Raw genomic sequence first — 17,379 nt, 5'->3', positions numbered from 1 at the left:
TTGGTAGAACTGAACATACTATTTTCTTCGGTGGTGGTATTATCATTACGCTCTTCCCGGCTGAGGCAGATCAGTTGCCGGCCAATGGACTGCGGCTGCTGGCCGCTCATGCCGGCTGTCAGCCACTCATGAAAGCTCGTGACAGCCCACTGCAGCCTACACCATCACCGGCAACTCACGGCAGCCCAGCTCCAGGTCGAGCTGTTGTTCACCATCTTAGCTGTAGAGGGTGCAGCGTCACTGGCCCCCATGTGGGGTCCGAACTTGGGGCCCTGCTCACGCTCCCAAGCCAACTCTGAACCAACACGCCACTCGGCCGGCCCGCCTTGTTTTATTTATTAATCGCACTTATCACGTGGGATAATCTAATTCGTTTTCTTGATTAGTATCTGCTTGCACTAAAATATAAGCTCTGTGAGGGCAGGAACCTTGTCTGTCTTTTTCGTAATTGTAACCCTGATTCCCAGGTAGTGCCTAGAACTCTTGAAGAGGCGACCCTCTTAAAAATTATTTGCTGGATGAATAACCAAACGCGTGAATGAAAACTAGGCTAGAGTAATCTCAATAGTGAGAGATGAGCCGCTTATGACAGCCTTTGTGGAAGATAAAGTGCTATTACGTTCATTGGTTTTTGTTTTATTCAGTTTAGGGATCTCCTGTCATCTTCGTGGACTTAATTTTACTTTTTGAATACATAACACCTTATCAGGGTTCCAAAAGCCAAACTATATAAAAAGTGAGCTCAGAGAAATGGCACTTCATCTCCTAGCCCTTCATCCCCATTCCTACCCATTTTATTCTTATTATCCTTCCTTTGTTTAGTTTTGCACAAAAAAGTAGGTTCATAATATATTATGTGTGCATATTTATATTATTTCCTCCTCCTTGTTACTTGGAAGGCAACCTATAAATGTTCTTTTGTTCTTTGCTTTTCTTCCTTAATGACATATCCTGGAAATCACTCATAGAAGTCTTTCCCATTTTCTTTTTACAGTTTCATAGTACTTATTGTGGACAATATATCATAGTTTATTCAGCCAACCTCCTGTGTATGTGTATGTAGGTTATTTCTAATATTTTGCAATTACAAATAACGTAGCAATGAGTGAGCTAAAGCATATGTACTTTTGTATTGCTAGAGGTCTATCTTCCGGGGAAATTGCTAGGAGTGGAATTGCTGGGTCAAGGAGTAAATGCACATGCAGTTCTGCGGAAGTTGCCCGATTTCCCTCCATTTAGAGTTGAAGCACTTTTTCCCACTGACAGTGTATAAGAGTGACTGACATATGGTTTATTTGTACAAATCAAACAAACAAAAAAATTGCCCTTAGTATTTAGCATACTTTGGTTCCTTTCTCATTTCAACCCTTCCTGTTGTTATGTATAGATTTTAACATCAAGCTAAACATTGTTTAAGATCAGTTTGTCATAAACAGCCATTGTTTGATTTGCACTTTAAAAAAATTTTTTTTAATGTTTTTGGGTTTTTTTGTGTGTATTTTTTTTTAACTTTCAAAGTTTTATGAATCTAATTTCAGAATTCTCAGACTTTTCATTAGGCTTTTGGGAGAATTATTAGAAACAGGTAAGCTGAGAAATAACTATAAATGAAATGGTTGATAGAACTGAAGTTGTTTTTTTGCAGAGAAGCCTTGAGAAATAGAATTCCAACTCTATTCTAGGGTAGTGGAGGGAGAGCTGAACTTTGGAAGAGTAACTACTGTATTTCTTTAGATTCCTTTGAGTACCAAGAAGTTCCAACAGATATGTTTTATTAGTTGAAAAAAATGTTTTAGGCAAGATCACACAAAATCCTCAAGCAGTATTTTGGAGATGTGGTGTGTGGCTCACAGTCAAGCACTTAGAACCTGGGGAGCCCATGTTTCCTCTCCCACTGAGGCACTTCAGCGGGCAGTTTCTTAGAAGCCAAATTTTACTTATTAAACCCTTATTAGAAGCTTTTTTCTCCCCTAACCCACTCATTATTCCACATTGGATATTTCTGTTTCTCACTAGAAAACACGTTTTTGAGGGCCGTGGTGGGGGAGTAGGGAGTGGGACTCTTATCGGCCTGATTTTTACTTTTTTTTAAAGTATGCATGTTTATGGAAACTTTTATTTTTTTCCTGAAAGCCATTTGAAATAGCTGAATATCTTTTTACAAATACTTAGCAAAAGAAAGTTCACCATTTCATTGTATTTAACTTTCTTAATAAAACCTGAAAGATAGATAGTACAGAGATAAAACAACCAAAGACAAGTTTCAATTATAAATATAGATACAAAAAAAATCAAAACAATCTTTTATTTTAAAGATTTTATTGGGGAATTGGCAAGGGGAACAGTGGTGGGAATTGGGGAAGGGGAACAGCCAATCTTAGTTGTGGAAGGTGCAGCTAAGCTAGTTCAGCTCCAAGTCCAGTTGCTGTCCGGCCTCTCTGTTGGCAGCTCTTGGCCGCTCAAGGTGCCGAGTTCAGTCTTAGTTGCGGGTGGGTGTAGCCACCATCACATGCGGGAGTCAAACCCCGGCAGCCTCGTTGTTAAGAGTGCACGCTCTATCCACTGAGCCATCCGGCCGGCAGCTCAGCTTAAGGTGCTGAGTTCAGTCTTAGTTGTGGTGGGCATAGCCCACCATTGAACAGGCAATCTTGTTGTCAGGAGCACATTCTCTCACAAGCTGAGCCATCCTGCCACCTGTTGGCAGCTCAGTGGTAGCTCAGCTCCAACGCAGCTCACTGGTCCATGTGGGAATTGAACTGGCGACCCTGTTGCTCAGAGCTCATACTCTTAACCAACTGAACCACTCGGCCAGCCCAACAAAATCTTAACAAATAGAATTCCAGAGTGTATGAAAACTATGACCAACTTTAGTTTATGCCAGAGTTATAAGGTTGGTTCAGAATCAGGAAATTCTCTGAGCATTTTTATATTAGCAGATAAAAGGAAAAAGAAAAGGTGTGTTCTGCTCAGGAGATGCTGATTAGGCACTGGATAAAAAATACGGTAACCATTTTTAATAAGTGGAAAAGGGAACTGCTTAAATATGCCAGGCTGCTTCTAAAAGTCATTACCAAATATTATTCTAAACAATGAAACACTATGGCCATTTCATTGGTCATAGCTAAGCAAGGATGCTCACATATTTAATACCATTCCTATTCTTTGTTGGTCTTAGAGGCAATAAGACCAGTAAAACAGAAGAATGGTATAAATATTGGAAGAGAAAGTTTAACTCTTTTTTTGCTGTTATGTGATTTTATACTGATCAAACACAAGAGGTTTTATTTTAGTTTAAAAAAATTGATAAGATTCATAGAAGGTTGATAAGATAGGTGAGTATAAATGATTATTAACAGCAAAATTTTTCTCTGTGCTTGCAGCAAGCACATAAATATGAAAATGGGGGAAATGTTTTATTTAACACAATGACAAAAAAGATAACATTCTGAAGAAAAGTACGTATATGAAGAAAGTGATATCTCATTGAAGGAAATGTTGGTAGAACTGAACATACTATTTTCTTCGGTGGAGAGACTATCATAAATGTGTCATTTCCCCCAAAATTAATTAATATATTAATGCAGTTTCAACTTGGATCTCAATAGGGTTTTTTGTAGAATACATAAACAATCTTAAAGTTCGTAGGGAAAAAGAAACATGTGTGAGTAGCCCAATAACGTTTAATAAAAAAAAAAAAGCCATGCCAGCTATCAGAATGTACCATAGAACGAGTGTGATCAGTTCATTGTCATATTGATGGAATTGTTCAGTCAGAGTAGATAATCCAGAAAGAGGTCTCACTTCATACGAATGTTTAATAAAGAACAAAAATATTTTTTAGTTCAGTGAGAAGAGAGTGGATTAATTGATAAATGTTGCTGGGAAAGCTAGGTATCCATTTGGAAGAAATAAGGTTGAGCCCAGGGATATACCATACATAGGCCGGGCGAGAGGCTCAGTTGGTTAAGAGTTGGCTTAAGAGCGCAAGCTCTGAGCAACAGGGCTGCAGGTTCGATTCCCACATGGGCCAGTGACACTGCGCCCGAGCTGAGCTGTCGCTGAGCTGCGAATAGGTGGCAGGATGGCTCAGCTGATGTAACAACAAGATTGCCTGTTTGATGGTGGGCTATGCCCACCCACACCTAAGACTGAACTCAGCACCTTGAGCTGAGCTGCCGCCCGGATGGCCCGGATGTGCTCTTAACAACAAGGCTGCTGGTTTGACTCCCACGTGGGATGGTGGCTACGCCCACCCGCAACTGAGATTGAACACAGCACCTTGAGTTTAGAGGTCACGAGGTGCTGACGGGAAGCCAGATGGCGACTGGCGCCCTCCACAACGAAGATTGAAGAACAACTTGGTTGGTTTCCTTCCCTAATTTCCCAACACTGTTCCCCTCCCCCAATTCCCCAATAAAATCTTCTAAAAAAACAAACAAAAAGAATATACCATACATACACAAACAATTGTAGTTGTTTTAAAGACTGAAATGTAATAAAATTATCTTAGAAAATAAAGTACTGAAAAGGTACAAACTGTGATAAAAGAAATATTTTACATGTAAAAATGTAGAATTTCTTTCAGTAAAGATACTATACACAAATCAAAAGACAAATAATACATTTTTAAAAATCAGCAATCAACAGATAAACAGTTAATACGTAATACACAATGAGTTCTTATAAACTGAGTAGAAAAAGACATGCAATCTATCAGAAAACTTGGCAAAGGTTGTGAATGAGCAATTCATGTATGAATCCAAATGACCAGAAACATATGGAAAGCAGCGCTCAGGCTCACTGGTAGAGAGTAAAATTCAGATTCCACTCCTGTGGTTTGCTGAGGGGGATCACTGACTACAGGGGACGGGCGTGGGTCTGTCTGGGGCAGAAAGGAGGTTCTGTAGCTGTGGGGTTCCGTTTCTCTCTTTATGACCTTATTTTCCAAAAGAATAGTGTTGGCTTTTACCATTTTTAACATATTTAGAGAGGTTTAGTTTTGTGAAATGTCATGCTTTTTTATTGTGTTTTATGTTTTCTCTCTTTGAGTTAACTCCAGCAACATTATTATAGCTTATTAAATATGACAGGATTATTTTCTATGAAACTTAATTTTCTTTTTTGGATACTCCCTGGATGTGGTTCCTTTAAAAGATTGCTAGTCGTGGCATTTAAAAGATTGATTTAAAAAATAAATTCTCCCTCTTTTGATATCTAGAGTAAAAGAAATGAAATCAGAATCAACATTCTTCATGCAGAAGAGGTTAAGTCATGAATATGCACAGTTTTGGTTTGGGTCACATCACACCATTTCCAGTTGCGAGGACAAAACCCTTTTCTTTTGCTTACTTTTCTCAGAGAGAATATACTTTACATAGAAGCTCATTGCAAGTTACACTTGACCATTGATGTTTGAGTACCATTTCCAAATAATAAACACACTTGTAAGCTCAATTAATTTTCACAGCTACATACAGTAGAATTATAAAAGCGTAGCATGTCATGTCCCCATGGTGAGATTAGTAGAGCCTCAGAGGAGTTGGTGCAATCTAGTCGAGTAATTCTAGAAATAAACTCTCTGTTCGTAACTACTTTGTTTGCTAGCACCTTTATTTTCACATAATTCACAGAATAGAATTCATCCTTTTAAAGTGTATAATTCATTGTTTTTTTAGTCTATTCAGAGTTGTGCAGCCATTACCACGATCCAATTTTAGAACATTTTCATCACTCCACAAAGAAACCCTATTTGATATCCAAAGTACATATCCTGAAATTCAGACTGAAAACTACCTCATGAATCCTATACGTAAAGAATAACACAATAAAAAGCATCTTATATTTATATAAAATCTTATCAGTATTTCCAGGTTACTCCCTATAGCTTGGTGAATAAATTTAGTTTTGCTTTGTTTTTTTCTCCCCAGGATTAAGGGAGCTGATTATTTTGTTTTTGTGCGGGTGGGAGTGGTGACTTGGGAAACATTCATTCTTTCACAGTCACAGTGGTTTGAAGCCCTTGCTGCTGGTTTTGCAGGGCACTGGCCGACATGAATAATGATGGAAGAATGGATCAAGTGGAGTTCTCCATAGCTATGAAACTTATCAAACTGAAGCTCCAAGGCTATCAGCTTCCCTCTGCACTCCCCCCTGTCATGAAACAGCAACCAGTGGCCATTTCTAGTGCACCAGCGTTTGGTAAGTTGGAAAAGGAATTGGCTCCTAGGTTTCATTGTATGTTTTAAAAAGAAAGGTTTCCCCTTTTTCCCCCTTCTCAGTTTCTAGCACTTGTGAAATTCTAGGGGGGTAATTCTGTTGGGAAAGTCATGGCCGGAGGCAGGAAACTAGTGCTTGAGGAGAAGGAACGTGTTCACACTAACCCCAGGATGTGAGTGATCCAAGTGGGCCGCGGGGACGAGGGGGGTGAGGCGGGGTGAGGAGCGCAGATTGTCAGCCTAAAAGGAACAAACTTGCAGCCTGCTGCTGCATTTTCTATCTTTTTTCTTGCTCTTATTGGATTCTTGACTCTTCACATTGTCACATCCTTCCTCTAGGTTTTCTGTTGCCATAACATCTTTGTTTCTCCTTGTGTATAAACAACTGCTTTGGATTATGGTATCTTAAAGTCTATTTTTAAATTCACAGCACTGAGGCAAATGGCCACATTTAAATTCTGAGAACAAAATGAGGCAGGAGAAAGTAAACATTGTTATCTCAATGAGAAGCATAATTCCATAAAAAGTTATGTTTTGGCCAGATAGTTTTCTTAAAAATTAATCAGTAATTAGTTGACTAAGATCACCAACCGTTCTGATTTCTCTCTGTGTTCTCACCCTAAACTTTGATCATTTAGGTTGATTTAAAGATTACTGTAATCAGATGTAACTTCTGATTCATGGGAAAGTTCTTAGACAGTTTAAACAAAACAGAAATTGTGGATCGAGTTTCGTACCCTCTCTTCTTCCTGATATATCTGATGACAGGTGATAGAGTGAGGTAGGTTTGGGAACGGGCAGTCAATAGTAGCTCAGTTTGTCTGGTACGGTTAATGATAAGCTGAGATAAATGAATGCTGTGGTTTTACTTATTAGATTTACTATTGAAAACAAGCAAACTATGCATGGCCTCCCTTTTGGTGAGTTTAGCCATGAGACGGCTTTTTAGGGGAAAGGGGCAGGGTTTGGGTTAGACAAGTGGGATAGTGACTCAAAAGAAGGAAACACTTAAAAATTCATGTGTGGGCAAAGGCTAGGAAGAGCGGAAGTGAGCAGCAGGCTCCAGTGGCCGGGCCCTGTCCAGCGTGCGTTCTTAGTCCCTAGCCCTTAGTTAACCAGAGTCCAGAGGAAAAGCCGTAGGCTGTGTGCAGACACACTGAAGGAAGAAGGTACCAGGCATCTGCATAGCACTTGCCGGATTTCCGCTGGGGACCCTGAGGCAAGTGACACTATCACTGTACCCCATTTTCCTCCCACATTTTAGAATAGAAAACTCAGTGATTGTGGAGAGATGGGAAATTTTCAAGAATTAGCATAGTCCGGAGAGATGGTTTCCAAAATGTAGCCTCAGATGAATGTATTTATTTAGAAATATACAGAAAATATTCAGTAAAGGTAGTCATTTGGGAATTACATTAAAAAAAATATTTCTTTTAAGTGAAAGTTGCTTTGAATCTCTAAAGGTCCCTATTGCCAAAGTTTGGTCAGGATCCATGTGTTAAAACATAGAACAGCTAGTGGGTGTGTTTGGTTTTCTTTTGGCTTCCTTTCTGGTGCTGCAAGAAGAAACCTCAGGGTGGACAGAGGGTCAGACAACCAGAGGCATCCTATTTCCTCTTTCTCTCAAACCCAGGTGTCAGTTATTCTTCCTCTAGCATTTAATGTGTCTTCTCTTATTCCATTCTGCTCTAGGAATTTCAGCTCTAGAGATATTGCTGATTTCTTTTCAGAAGGCGGTGGCCTCCCTGCCCAGATGGTTTTCCAGTCACTTAACTAACAGTGCCGCCGCCTCTGTGGGAAGCTGGGATTTGGCTCTGACACCCTGACAGCCAGCCCTTAGCTCTTCCCCCAGGCTCCTCCACTGCCTCTCACCTCGTTCTCACCACAGCAGCGTTCTCAGAAAACTAAATCATGAGGAAATATCAGAACATAAGAGAAGTTAAAAGTACATGGTCCTGATCCAGTTTTTCCAAGTGTATCCTGGCCTCTGGTAGTATTTCTACTTCCACGTCTCAGCACAACCCAGGGTAATGTTTTTCTTACCCTTCTGGCTACTTGGGAGCAAAAGAATTTGTTACTATTATCATTATTTTCTAATATTAAAAATGATCTGACCAGGCGTTTCCTGGCCCTTCCACGGTGTGCCTTCTCATATGGTATTTTATTTAGTAGTCACACCAGTGTCCCTGAAACTAGGCAGAAATGCTGAGCCCTGTTATATAAATGAGAGAACTGAGATTCCAAGAAGTGGAACAATTTCCTTAAGACTGTATTTCCAAACGGAAGGAGAGCTTGTCTAAACACGCAGTTTCCCTAAAGGCTCTCAGGTTCCTTATGACCTTCTCTCCCCTCTCCCCACTTTCATTATCACCAGACCATCAGGTGACACGGGGCCTCACTCTTCGCGGGCTTGTTGTCTACATGTGTTAACGCAGATATTGTCACACTGTGCTATTAAAGCCAGCTGGGCGATGAACAGTCATTTTCTTCAACTTCCCTATGTTAAGAAGAGGAAAACGGGGCACAGTGGTATTGTGACTTGACTCAGGGTACCCAGCTGTATTGCAGCAAGTGCTATGAGGATGCCCGGTGCCGCCTTGTTTCAGTGTGTTTGTACACAGCATAGTTCTTTTACTCTGGACCCAACTATTTCAAGGGAAGTTCATTTTTTTGGTTTGTTTGATTTAAAAAAAAAATTATTTTTGGCCAGAAGTCCATGGCTTTATCGGAGTAAACCAATATTTTTAAGCCCCTACTGTGTGTCCTGGTTGCTGGGCGCACGCTGGTGAGCAAGACATCATGGCTCCTGCTGCTGTGAAGCTTCTTGTCAAGTTGGGGGAAACAAGCAAATAGATAAATAAGATAATGAGATAGAAGGAGACTAGGAGACAAGGAGGTCAGGGAAGAAGTCCCTGAGGAGATGACTTTGGAGCTGANTTAGTAGAGCCTCAGAGGAGTTGGTGCAATCTAGTCGAGTAATTCTAGAAATAAACTCTCTGTTCGTAACTACTTTGTTTGCTAGCACCTTTATTTTCACATAATTCACAGAATAGAATTCATCCTTTTAAAGTGTATAATTCATTGTTTTTTTAGTCTATTCAGAGTTGTGCAGCCATTACCACGATCCAATTTTAGAACATTTTCATCACTCCACAAAGAAACCCTATTTGATATCCAAAGTACATATCCTGAAATTCAGACTGAAAACTACCTCATGAATCCTATACGTAAAGAATAACACAATAAAAAGCATCTTATATTTATATAAAATCTTATCAGTATTTCCAGGTTACTCCCTATAGCTTGGTGAATAAATTTAGTTTTGCTTTGTTTTTTTCTCCCCAGGATTAAGGGAGCTGATTATTTTGTTTTTGTGCGGGTGGGAGTGGTGACTTGGGAAACATTCATTCTTTCACAGTCACAGTGGTTTGAAGCCCTTGCTGCTGGTTTTGCAGGGCACTGGCCGACATGAATAATGATGGAAGAATGGATCAAGTGGAGTTCTCCATAGCTATGAAACTTATCAAACTGAAGCTCCAAGGCTATCAGCTTCCCTCTGCACTCCCCCCTGTCATGAAACAGCAACCAGTGGCCATTTCTAGTGCACCAGCGTTTGGTAAGTTGGAAAAGGAATTGGCTCCTAGGTTTCATTGTATGTTTTAAAAAGAAAGGTTTCCCCTTTTTCCCCCTTCTCAGTTTCTAGCACTTGTGAAATTCTAGGGGGGTAATTCTGTTGGGAAAGTCATGGCCGGAGGCAGGAAACTAGTGCTTGAGGAGAAGGAACGTGTTCACACTAACCCCAGGATGTGAGTGATCCAAGTGGGCCGCGGGGACGAGGGGGGTGAGGCGGGGTGAGGAGCGCAGATTGTCAGCCTAAAAGGAACAAACTTGCAGCCTGCTGCTGCATTTTCTATCTTTTTTCTTGCTCTTATTGGATTCTTGACTCTTCACATTGTCACATCCTTCCTCTAGGTTTTCTGTTGCCATAACATCTTTGTTTCTCCTTGTGTATAAACAACTGCTTTGGATTATGGTATCTTAAAGTCTATTTTTAAATTCACAGCACTGAGGCAAATGGCCACATTTAAATTCTGAGAACAAAATGAGGCAGGAGAAAGTAAACATTGTTATCTCAATGAGAAGCATAATTCCATAAAAAGTTATGTTTTGGCCAGATAGTTTTCTTAAAAATTAATCAGTAATTAGTTGACTAAGATCACCAACCGTTCTGATTTCTCTCTGTGTTCTCACCCTAAACTTTGATCATTTAGGTTGATTTAAAGATTACTGTAATCAGATGTAACTTCTGATTCATGGGAAAGTTCTTAGACAGTTTAAACAAAACAGAAATTGTGGATCGAGTTTCGTACCCTCTCTTCTTCCTGATATATCTGATGACAGGTGATAGAGTGAGGTAGGTTTGGGAACGGGCAGTCAATAGTAGCTCAGTTTGTCTGGTACGGTTAATGATAAGCTGAGATAAATGAATGCTGTGGTTTTACTTATTAGATTTACTATTGAAAACAAGCAAACTATGCATGGCCTCCCTTTTGGTGAGTTTAGCCATGAGACGGCTTTTTAGGGGAAAGGGGCAGGGTTTGGGTTAGACAAGTGGGATAGTGACTCAAAAGAAGGAAACACTTAAAAATTCATGTGTGGGCAAAGGCTAGGAAGAGCGGAAGTGAGCAGCAGGCTCCAGTGGCCGGGCCCTGTCCAGCGTGCGTTCTTAGTCCCTAGCCCTTAGTTAACCAGAGTCCAGAGGAAAAGCCGTAGGCTGTGTGCAGACACACTGAAGGAAGAAGGTACCAGGCATCTGCATAGCACTTGCCGGATTTCCGCTGGGGACCCTGAGGCAAGTGACACTATCACTGTACCCCATTTTCCTCCCACATTTTAGAATAGAAAACTCAGTGATTGTGGAGAGATGGGAAATTTTCAAGAATTAGCATAGTCCGGAGAGATGGTTTCCAAAATGTAGCCTCAGATGAATGTATTTATTTAGAAATATACAGAAAATATTCAGTAAAGGTAGTCATTTGGGAATTACATTAAAAAAAATATTTCTTTTAAGTGAAAGTTGCTTTGAATCTCTAAAGGTCCCTATTGCCAAAGTTTGGTCAGGATCCATGTGTTAAAACATAGAACAGCTAGTGGGTGTGTTTGGTTTTCTTTTGGCTTCCTTTCTGGTGCTGCAAGAAGAAACCTCAGGGTGGACAGAGGGTCAGACAACCAGAGGCATCCTATTTCCTCTTTCTCTCAAACCCAGGTGTCAGTTATTCTTCCTCTAGCATTTAATGTGTCTTCTCTTATTCCATTCTGCTCTAGGAATTTCAGCTCTAGAGATATTGCTGATTTCTTTTCAGAAGGCGGTGGCCTCCCTGCCCAGATGGTTTTCCAGTCACTTAACTAACAGTGCCGCCGCCTCTGTGGGAAGCTGGGATTTGGCTCTGACACCCTGACAGCCAGCCCTTAGCTCTTCCCCCAGGCTCCTCCACTGCCTCTCACCTCGTTCTCACCACAGCAGCGTTCTCAGAAAACTAAATCATGAGGAAATATCAGAACATAAGAGAAGTTAAAAGTACATGGTCCTGATCCAGTTTTTCCAAGTGTATCCTGGCCTCTGGTAGTATTTCTACTTCCACGTCTCAGCACAACCCAGGGTAATGTTTTTCTTACCCTTCTGGCTACTTGGGAGCAAAAGAATTTGTTACTATTATCATTATTTTCTAATATTAAAAATGATCTGACCAGGCGTTTCCTGGCCCTTCCACGGTGTGCCTTCTCATATGGTATTTTATTTAGTAGTCACACCAGTGTCCCTGAAACTAGGCAGAAATGCTGAGCCCTGTTATATAAATGAGAGAACTGAGATTCCAAGAAGTGGAACAATTTCCTTAAGACTGTATTTCCAAACGGAAGGAGAGCTTGTCTAAACACGCAGTTTCCCTAAAGGCTCTCAGGTTCCTTATGACCTTCTCTCCCCTCTCCCCACTTTCATTATCACCAGACCATCAGGTGACACGGGGCCTCACTCTTCGCGGGCTTGTTGTCTACATGTGTTAACGCAGATATTGTCACACTGTGCTATTAAAGCCAGCTGGGCGATGAACAGTCATTTTCTTCAACTTCCCTATGTTAAGAAGAGGAAAACGGGGCACAGTGGTATTGTGACTTGACTCAGGGTACCCAGCTGTATTGCAGCAAGTGCTATGAGGATGCCCGGTGCCGCCTTGTTTCAGTGTGTTTGTACACAGCATAGTTCTTTTACTCTGGACCCAACTATTTCAAGGGAAGTTCATTTTTTTGGTTTGTTTGATTTAAAAAAAAAATTATTTTTGGCCAGAAGTCCATGGCTTTATCGGAGTAAACCAATATTTTTAAGCCCCTACTGTGTGTCCTGGTTGCTGGGCGCACGCTGGTGAGCAAGACATCATGGCTCCTGCTGCTGTGAAGCTTCTTGTCAAGTTGGGGGAAACAAGCAAATAGATAAATAAGATAATGAGATAGAAGGAGACAAGTAGACAAGGAGGTCAGGGAAGAAGTCCCTGAGGAGATGACTTTGGAGCTGACTTAGAGATAAGAGCCATGTGAAGACCAGGGGGGGCAAGACCTCTAGACAAAAGGAACAGCAATTGCAAAGGTCTTAAGGCAAAAACGGAAGCATTGGCAGGTTGTAAGTAAGGTCAGCGAGGGAAGGCAGGAGTCAGATGCTTTAGGGCCTGTTAAAGCTGCTAAGGGGATGGAATTCCTTTTTCGGAGTGCATTTGAAACCTTCAGAGAGCTTTTAAGTGAGGGGAGTGACATGGTTGCTAGACACCTAGAAAAAATCATCTGTGTTATGTGAAGATTGGACTGCTGGGGGACCAGAGTAGAATCTGGGAAATCAGTAAGGCGCCTTTTGCCACGGGCAAGAGATAACGGCGTTTTAGATCTGGGTGGCGAAAACCAAAGTGGAAGGTAGAATAGGCTCGATTCATTATATTTTGGAGAAAAAGTAAATCAAATTTTGGCCATGGTAAGTTTGAGGGGCCTAGTAGATTGCCAAATTGAGATAATGAAGAGGCAGATCAGTCCATGTGTCTGGGACTCAGAGGCAGATCCATCAGCTCTGGGAGAGTTTGAGTGTGGATGGCATTGCAAGACCTGGGACTGGATAGGATACCTTAGAGAAAGTCTGGCTAGTACAGGCAGAAGACTTAGAACCAAATCTTAGCATGCCATGATATTTAAAGGTCTGTAAAAGGTTGTTGGTCGGTGTCCTGGTAGCCAAGAAAAGGGATTATAGAAGGAGTGCTCCATTGTTTGAGTTGCCTCTGAGACACTGAGTAAGAATAGGACAGAAAAGTGATTGGATTTCATAAATCGAGTTTACAGGTGACCTTGACAAGCAGTTTCATTGGAGTTGTAGGGACAAAAGCCTGATTGGAGGCTTGGAAGAGGGGAAGCGTTGAACTGTAAAGGGGAGACGAGGCTGGAGGGCTGTGTCAGCTGAAAGACAGGGTGTTTAGGATGAGAAGTGCTTGCACATCTTTAGAATGGAAAGAGAAAGCTCAGTGGTTGAGGAGAGACGGGAAATTTTCAAGAAATTAGCCGAGTCAAGAAGGATGGCTTCCAAAACACAACCTCAGGTCGATATATTTATTTAGAAATATACAGAAAAATTCAGAAAAGGTAGTCAGTTCGTAAACGGATGTGGTCTTTGCAGTGGCTATTTAAAAGCTGAGTAGGTCACTTAAAGTGGAAAAATCACAATGTTAGAGAGTAATTACAATGATTGTGCTTGGGATAAGAAAACCCGAAAGATCTGGGGCTGTCTGGTTCCTGTGAATTCCCACAACTGGGGGAGGAGCGCGGAGACTGGAAATCCCAGGAAACAAGGCGCTCACACAAATGAGCAACAGGCAGTATCCGGCAAGGTTGGGTCCCACTCAGACTATTATTAGAAAAAAGAGAATAAAGAGCCAGATAACACCCCTGTGCTCAGTGACAGCACACCGGTAACCTACTATTTCAAAATGAGCTAAAAGATACTAAGAGAAGGATCCAAGTCATAAAAGACCAACACAAATCCGAATTTTAAAACTTCAGAAATAACGGTTCAGAACTCAGGAAAAGAGTGAGAAATAAAAGAAAAAGTCGTTTCAGAAATGAAGACTAGATTACAAGCAACACAAGAGATACTGTCTGAAAAGAAAAAGAGGTAAAAAGAGGAGGATTTCAAAAATTACGAGGAAATGAGGGCCGGCCGAGTGGCTCAGTTGGTTAAGAGCTCGCTCAAGAGTTTGAGCTCTGAGCAACAGCGGTTCGAGTCCAGCCCGAGCTGAGCAGCCGCTGAGCTGCCATCAGGTAGCAGGATGGCTCAGCTAAAAAAAAAAAAAAAAAAAAAAAGAAGAAGAAGAAAAATTACGAGGAAATGAAAAAACATAAGGATTTGAGAAAAATCGACAAACATTGAAGGCCAAGAAAATTGAATATACGGCTAATTGGAGTCCCTGAAGAAGAAAACCAAAGCAAAGGAATAGAACACATGTTAAAAATTAGTTCAAGACAACTGTCTTGAAATAAAAGATCTGAAAGTGTATTTGAACGAGTGTATCATGTACCTGAGAAGATTGACCTGGAGAGACCCATGCTTAGATATATCCTAGTAAAACAAAAAATTATCTGGGCATGTAGAAAAAGAAAGCACGTGACTTACAAGGGAGAGAAGATCAGAATATCTTTGGACTTTTTTACAGCAGTGCTTTATATGCCAGAAGAAAATGGAGTAACATATTTAGGATTCCCAAGGAAGGAAGAATCCAAGAATTTTGTGTCCAGAAAAACCACACCAGCCATTGTTCTAACTCTCCAGACACTAACTTAGTATCTTATAATTAAATTCAATTCCGACACTAACTACCCAGAGTTAGCATCAGATTCCACAGGTTTAAGAGCTCCGTCCCACAAGACTGAACTCATTTCAGACTTGAGTCACAAGTAATGGGTCCCCATGGTGCCCACGCTTTTGTCCAACTTGACTACAAAGTCAGAGGTTCCCATAAACCCTTTTCCCCCTTTCTATAATTTGCTAGAACCACTCATAAAACTCCGGGAAACATTTTTGTTCACCAGTTTGTAATAAAAATAGAGATGAACAGTCCAATGGAGAGGGATATAGGGTGGGGTCCAGAGGGTCCTGAGTGCAGGAGTTTCTGTCCCTGTGAAATTGGGGTTCACCACTCTCCCAACATGGTGCGTTCACCAGCCTGGAAGCGCTCCAAACCCTGTAGTGTAGGAGTGTTTAATGGAGATTGCATTATGTAGGCATGATTAATTAAACCATTGGCCATTGGTTCAATCTCCAGTTCCTCTACTCTCCCCTGAGGTCAGTGTGGAGGTAGGGTGGGGTGGAGCGGGACTTTTCAGTCCTCTAATCATGCCTTGGGAAGAAGTCCATTTTCCAACCCTCTAATCATGACTTGGCCTTTCCTGTTACCAGCTCCCATCTTGCAGCTACTTAGGGACCCTCAGCCCCCAGTCACCTGATTCTGATACAAAAAGACATCACTCCAGCGATTCCAAGGGTCTCAGAAGCTCTTGTGTTAGGAACCAGGGACCAAGACCAACTATAACAGATGTTCCCATCAGTCAGGAAATTAACAAGGGTTTTAGGAGCTCTGCCAGGAAGCGGGGACGAAGACCAGATATGTATTTCCTATTACATCACAATGTCACGAGTTGAAACAGAGAGACAAAAACAGAAGGAAATGTTTATTTTAGTTCTATCATTTCTTCATTTTCTGGTTGGAGTATTTCTGTAAAGAGAAACTTGCCCATCAAATGTTCGGTCACCCTGAGATTCAGTATATATAAAGGAAAGGCAGGAGAAATGTTTGATTTATTTTCCCTCTTTATTTACTGATTTTCAAAATACATTGTGACCAGTTAGGGTATTTTAGTTTTGTTTGTTTTCAAATGGCATTATGAATTGTGAAGTTAATTCTGTTTGGTGGCTTTTAGCCCATTGCAGTTATTATTCTTGTTGATCCTTAACTTTGCCCAGTAGGTCCCTCTGCAGGTTGGGTCTTGAGCCCTTTTGATGTGCCCTTGACATAATTTTTGGTACTCTTCAAAATGACTAATCTGAATTAATATTATACATGGGGATATTTTACAATTGAAAAATGATTTTCTTCTGCAAGCAGTCTTAGATTCATGATCACTGAATGTTGAAACGTGATTCCTTGTGAATTTTGTTGGGATTTCTTCCTTCGTAGGTATAGGAGGTATTGCCAGCATGCCACCACTCACAGCTGTTGCTCCAGTGCCAATGGGACCCATTCCAGTTGTTGGAATGTCCCCACCCCTAGTATCTTCTGTTCCTCCAGCAGCAGTGCCTCCCCTGGCTAATGGGGCCCCCCCTGTTATACAACCTCTGCCTGCGTTTGCTCATCCTGGTATGTGACCTGATGAATCCATAGACTGAATTTTTACAACTTGTATTTTACTCTTCATTCTTGTTAACTCTTCTGTCTTCACTTTCTGGTTATATTTAAGTGGTATTTTGTTCCAGAGGAAAATAGCTTCAGTTTTTCATTTAATTTCTTATTTTTCCAACACATTAAATGGGATGTGCTAGGCTAGAGAGAAGGAAAGGAGAATGGAATTATGGGCTCTGGGTACCACTGTGGACCAAGGTGAGCTCAACAGCTAAAACCAAGAGAGTCATTTCCTTTCAAGGGCTTGACAAAAGCAACTGAAATTTAAATAGTATTTGAACGTTTTGTATTTTCATGTATCAGTTACTATTTTTCTTCAGCTGCTCTGACTTGCTAATAAACAAGCCAATCCTTTCAGAGCAGAATTATGTGGTGGTGGGGGCGGGGAGAACATTGCTTTTTTGTTTTGTTTTGTTTTGTTGTTAAAGTGGAGTGAATCAGGCAGCCAGGGGAAGGAAGTCTATTAAACATGTAAATATATTAAGATCGTAGCATTGCATACTTGCTTAATTGAAGAATAGGTTTAAAAAATTCCTGATTTAGTTAATTTCATTTTGAGACTTTATTCAGTCTTTTCCCCTTTAATTAAAAGAAAGCATAAATTGTAGATGTCGATGGCCTTAGTCTAACAAATTTACTGAATTCATATCAATAGGGAAAGAATCTTTGGGTATATCTGAGTA

At 40.9% G+C, this 17,379-nt stretch overlaps 1 protein-coding gene across 1 annotated transcript in view; it reads left to right on the top strand.

Moving 5' to 3' along the window:
* ITSN1 (intersectin 1) overlaps window positions 1-17,379 on the top strand; it is a 200,677-nt gene that overhangs the window by 55,282 nt on the left and 128,016 nt on the right. The window contains exons 5-9 of the mRNA XM_019626944.1: window positions 6,038-6,198; window positions 7,908-8,008; window positions 8,590-8,597; window positions 9,671-9,831; window positions 16,475-16,654. Coding sequence (XP_019482489.1) covers window positions 6,038-6,198; window positions 7,908-8,008; window positions 8,590-8,597; window positions 9,671-9,831; window positions 16,475-16,654 — 611 coding nt within the window. The remainder of the gene's footprint in view (window positions 1-6,037; window positions 6,199-7,907; window positions 8,009-8,589; window positions 8,598-9,670; window positions 9,832-16,474; window positions 16,655-17,379) is intronic.

Source organism: Hipposideros armiger, unplaced genomic scaffold, assembly GCF_001890085.2.
Source record: "Hipposideros armiger isolate ML-2016 unplaced genomic scaffold, ASM189008v1 scaffold_695, whole genome shotgun sequence".
Classification (NCBI taxonomy): domain Eukaryota; kingdom Metazoa; phylum Chordata; class Mammalia; order Chiroptera; family Hipposideridae; genus Hipposideros; species Hipposideros armiger.
This window is presented reverse-complemented; position numbering and strand designations above follow the sequence as displayed.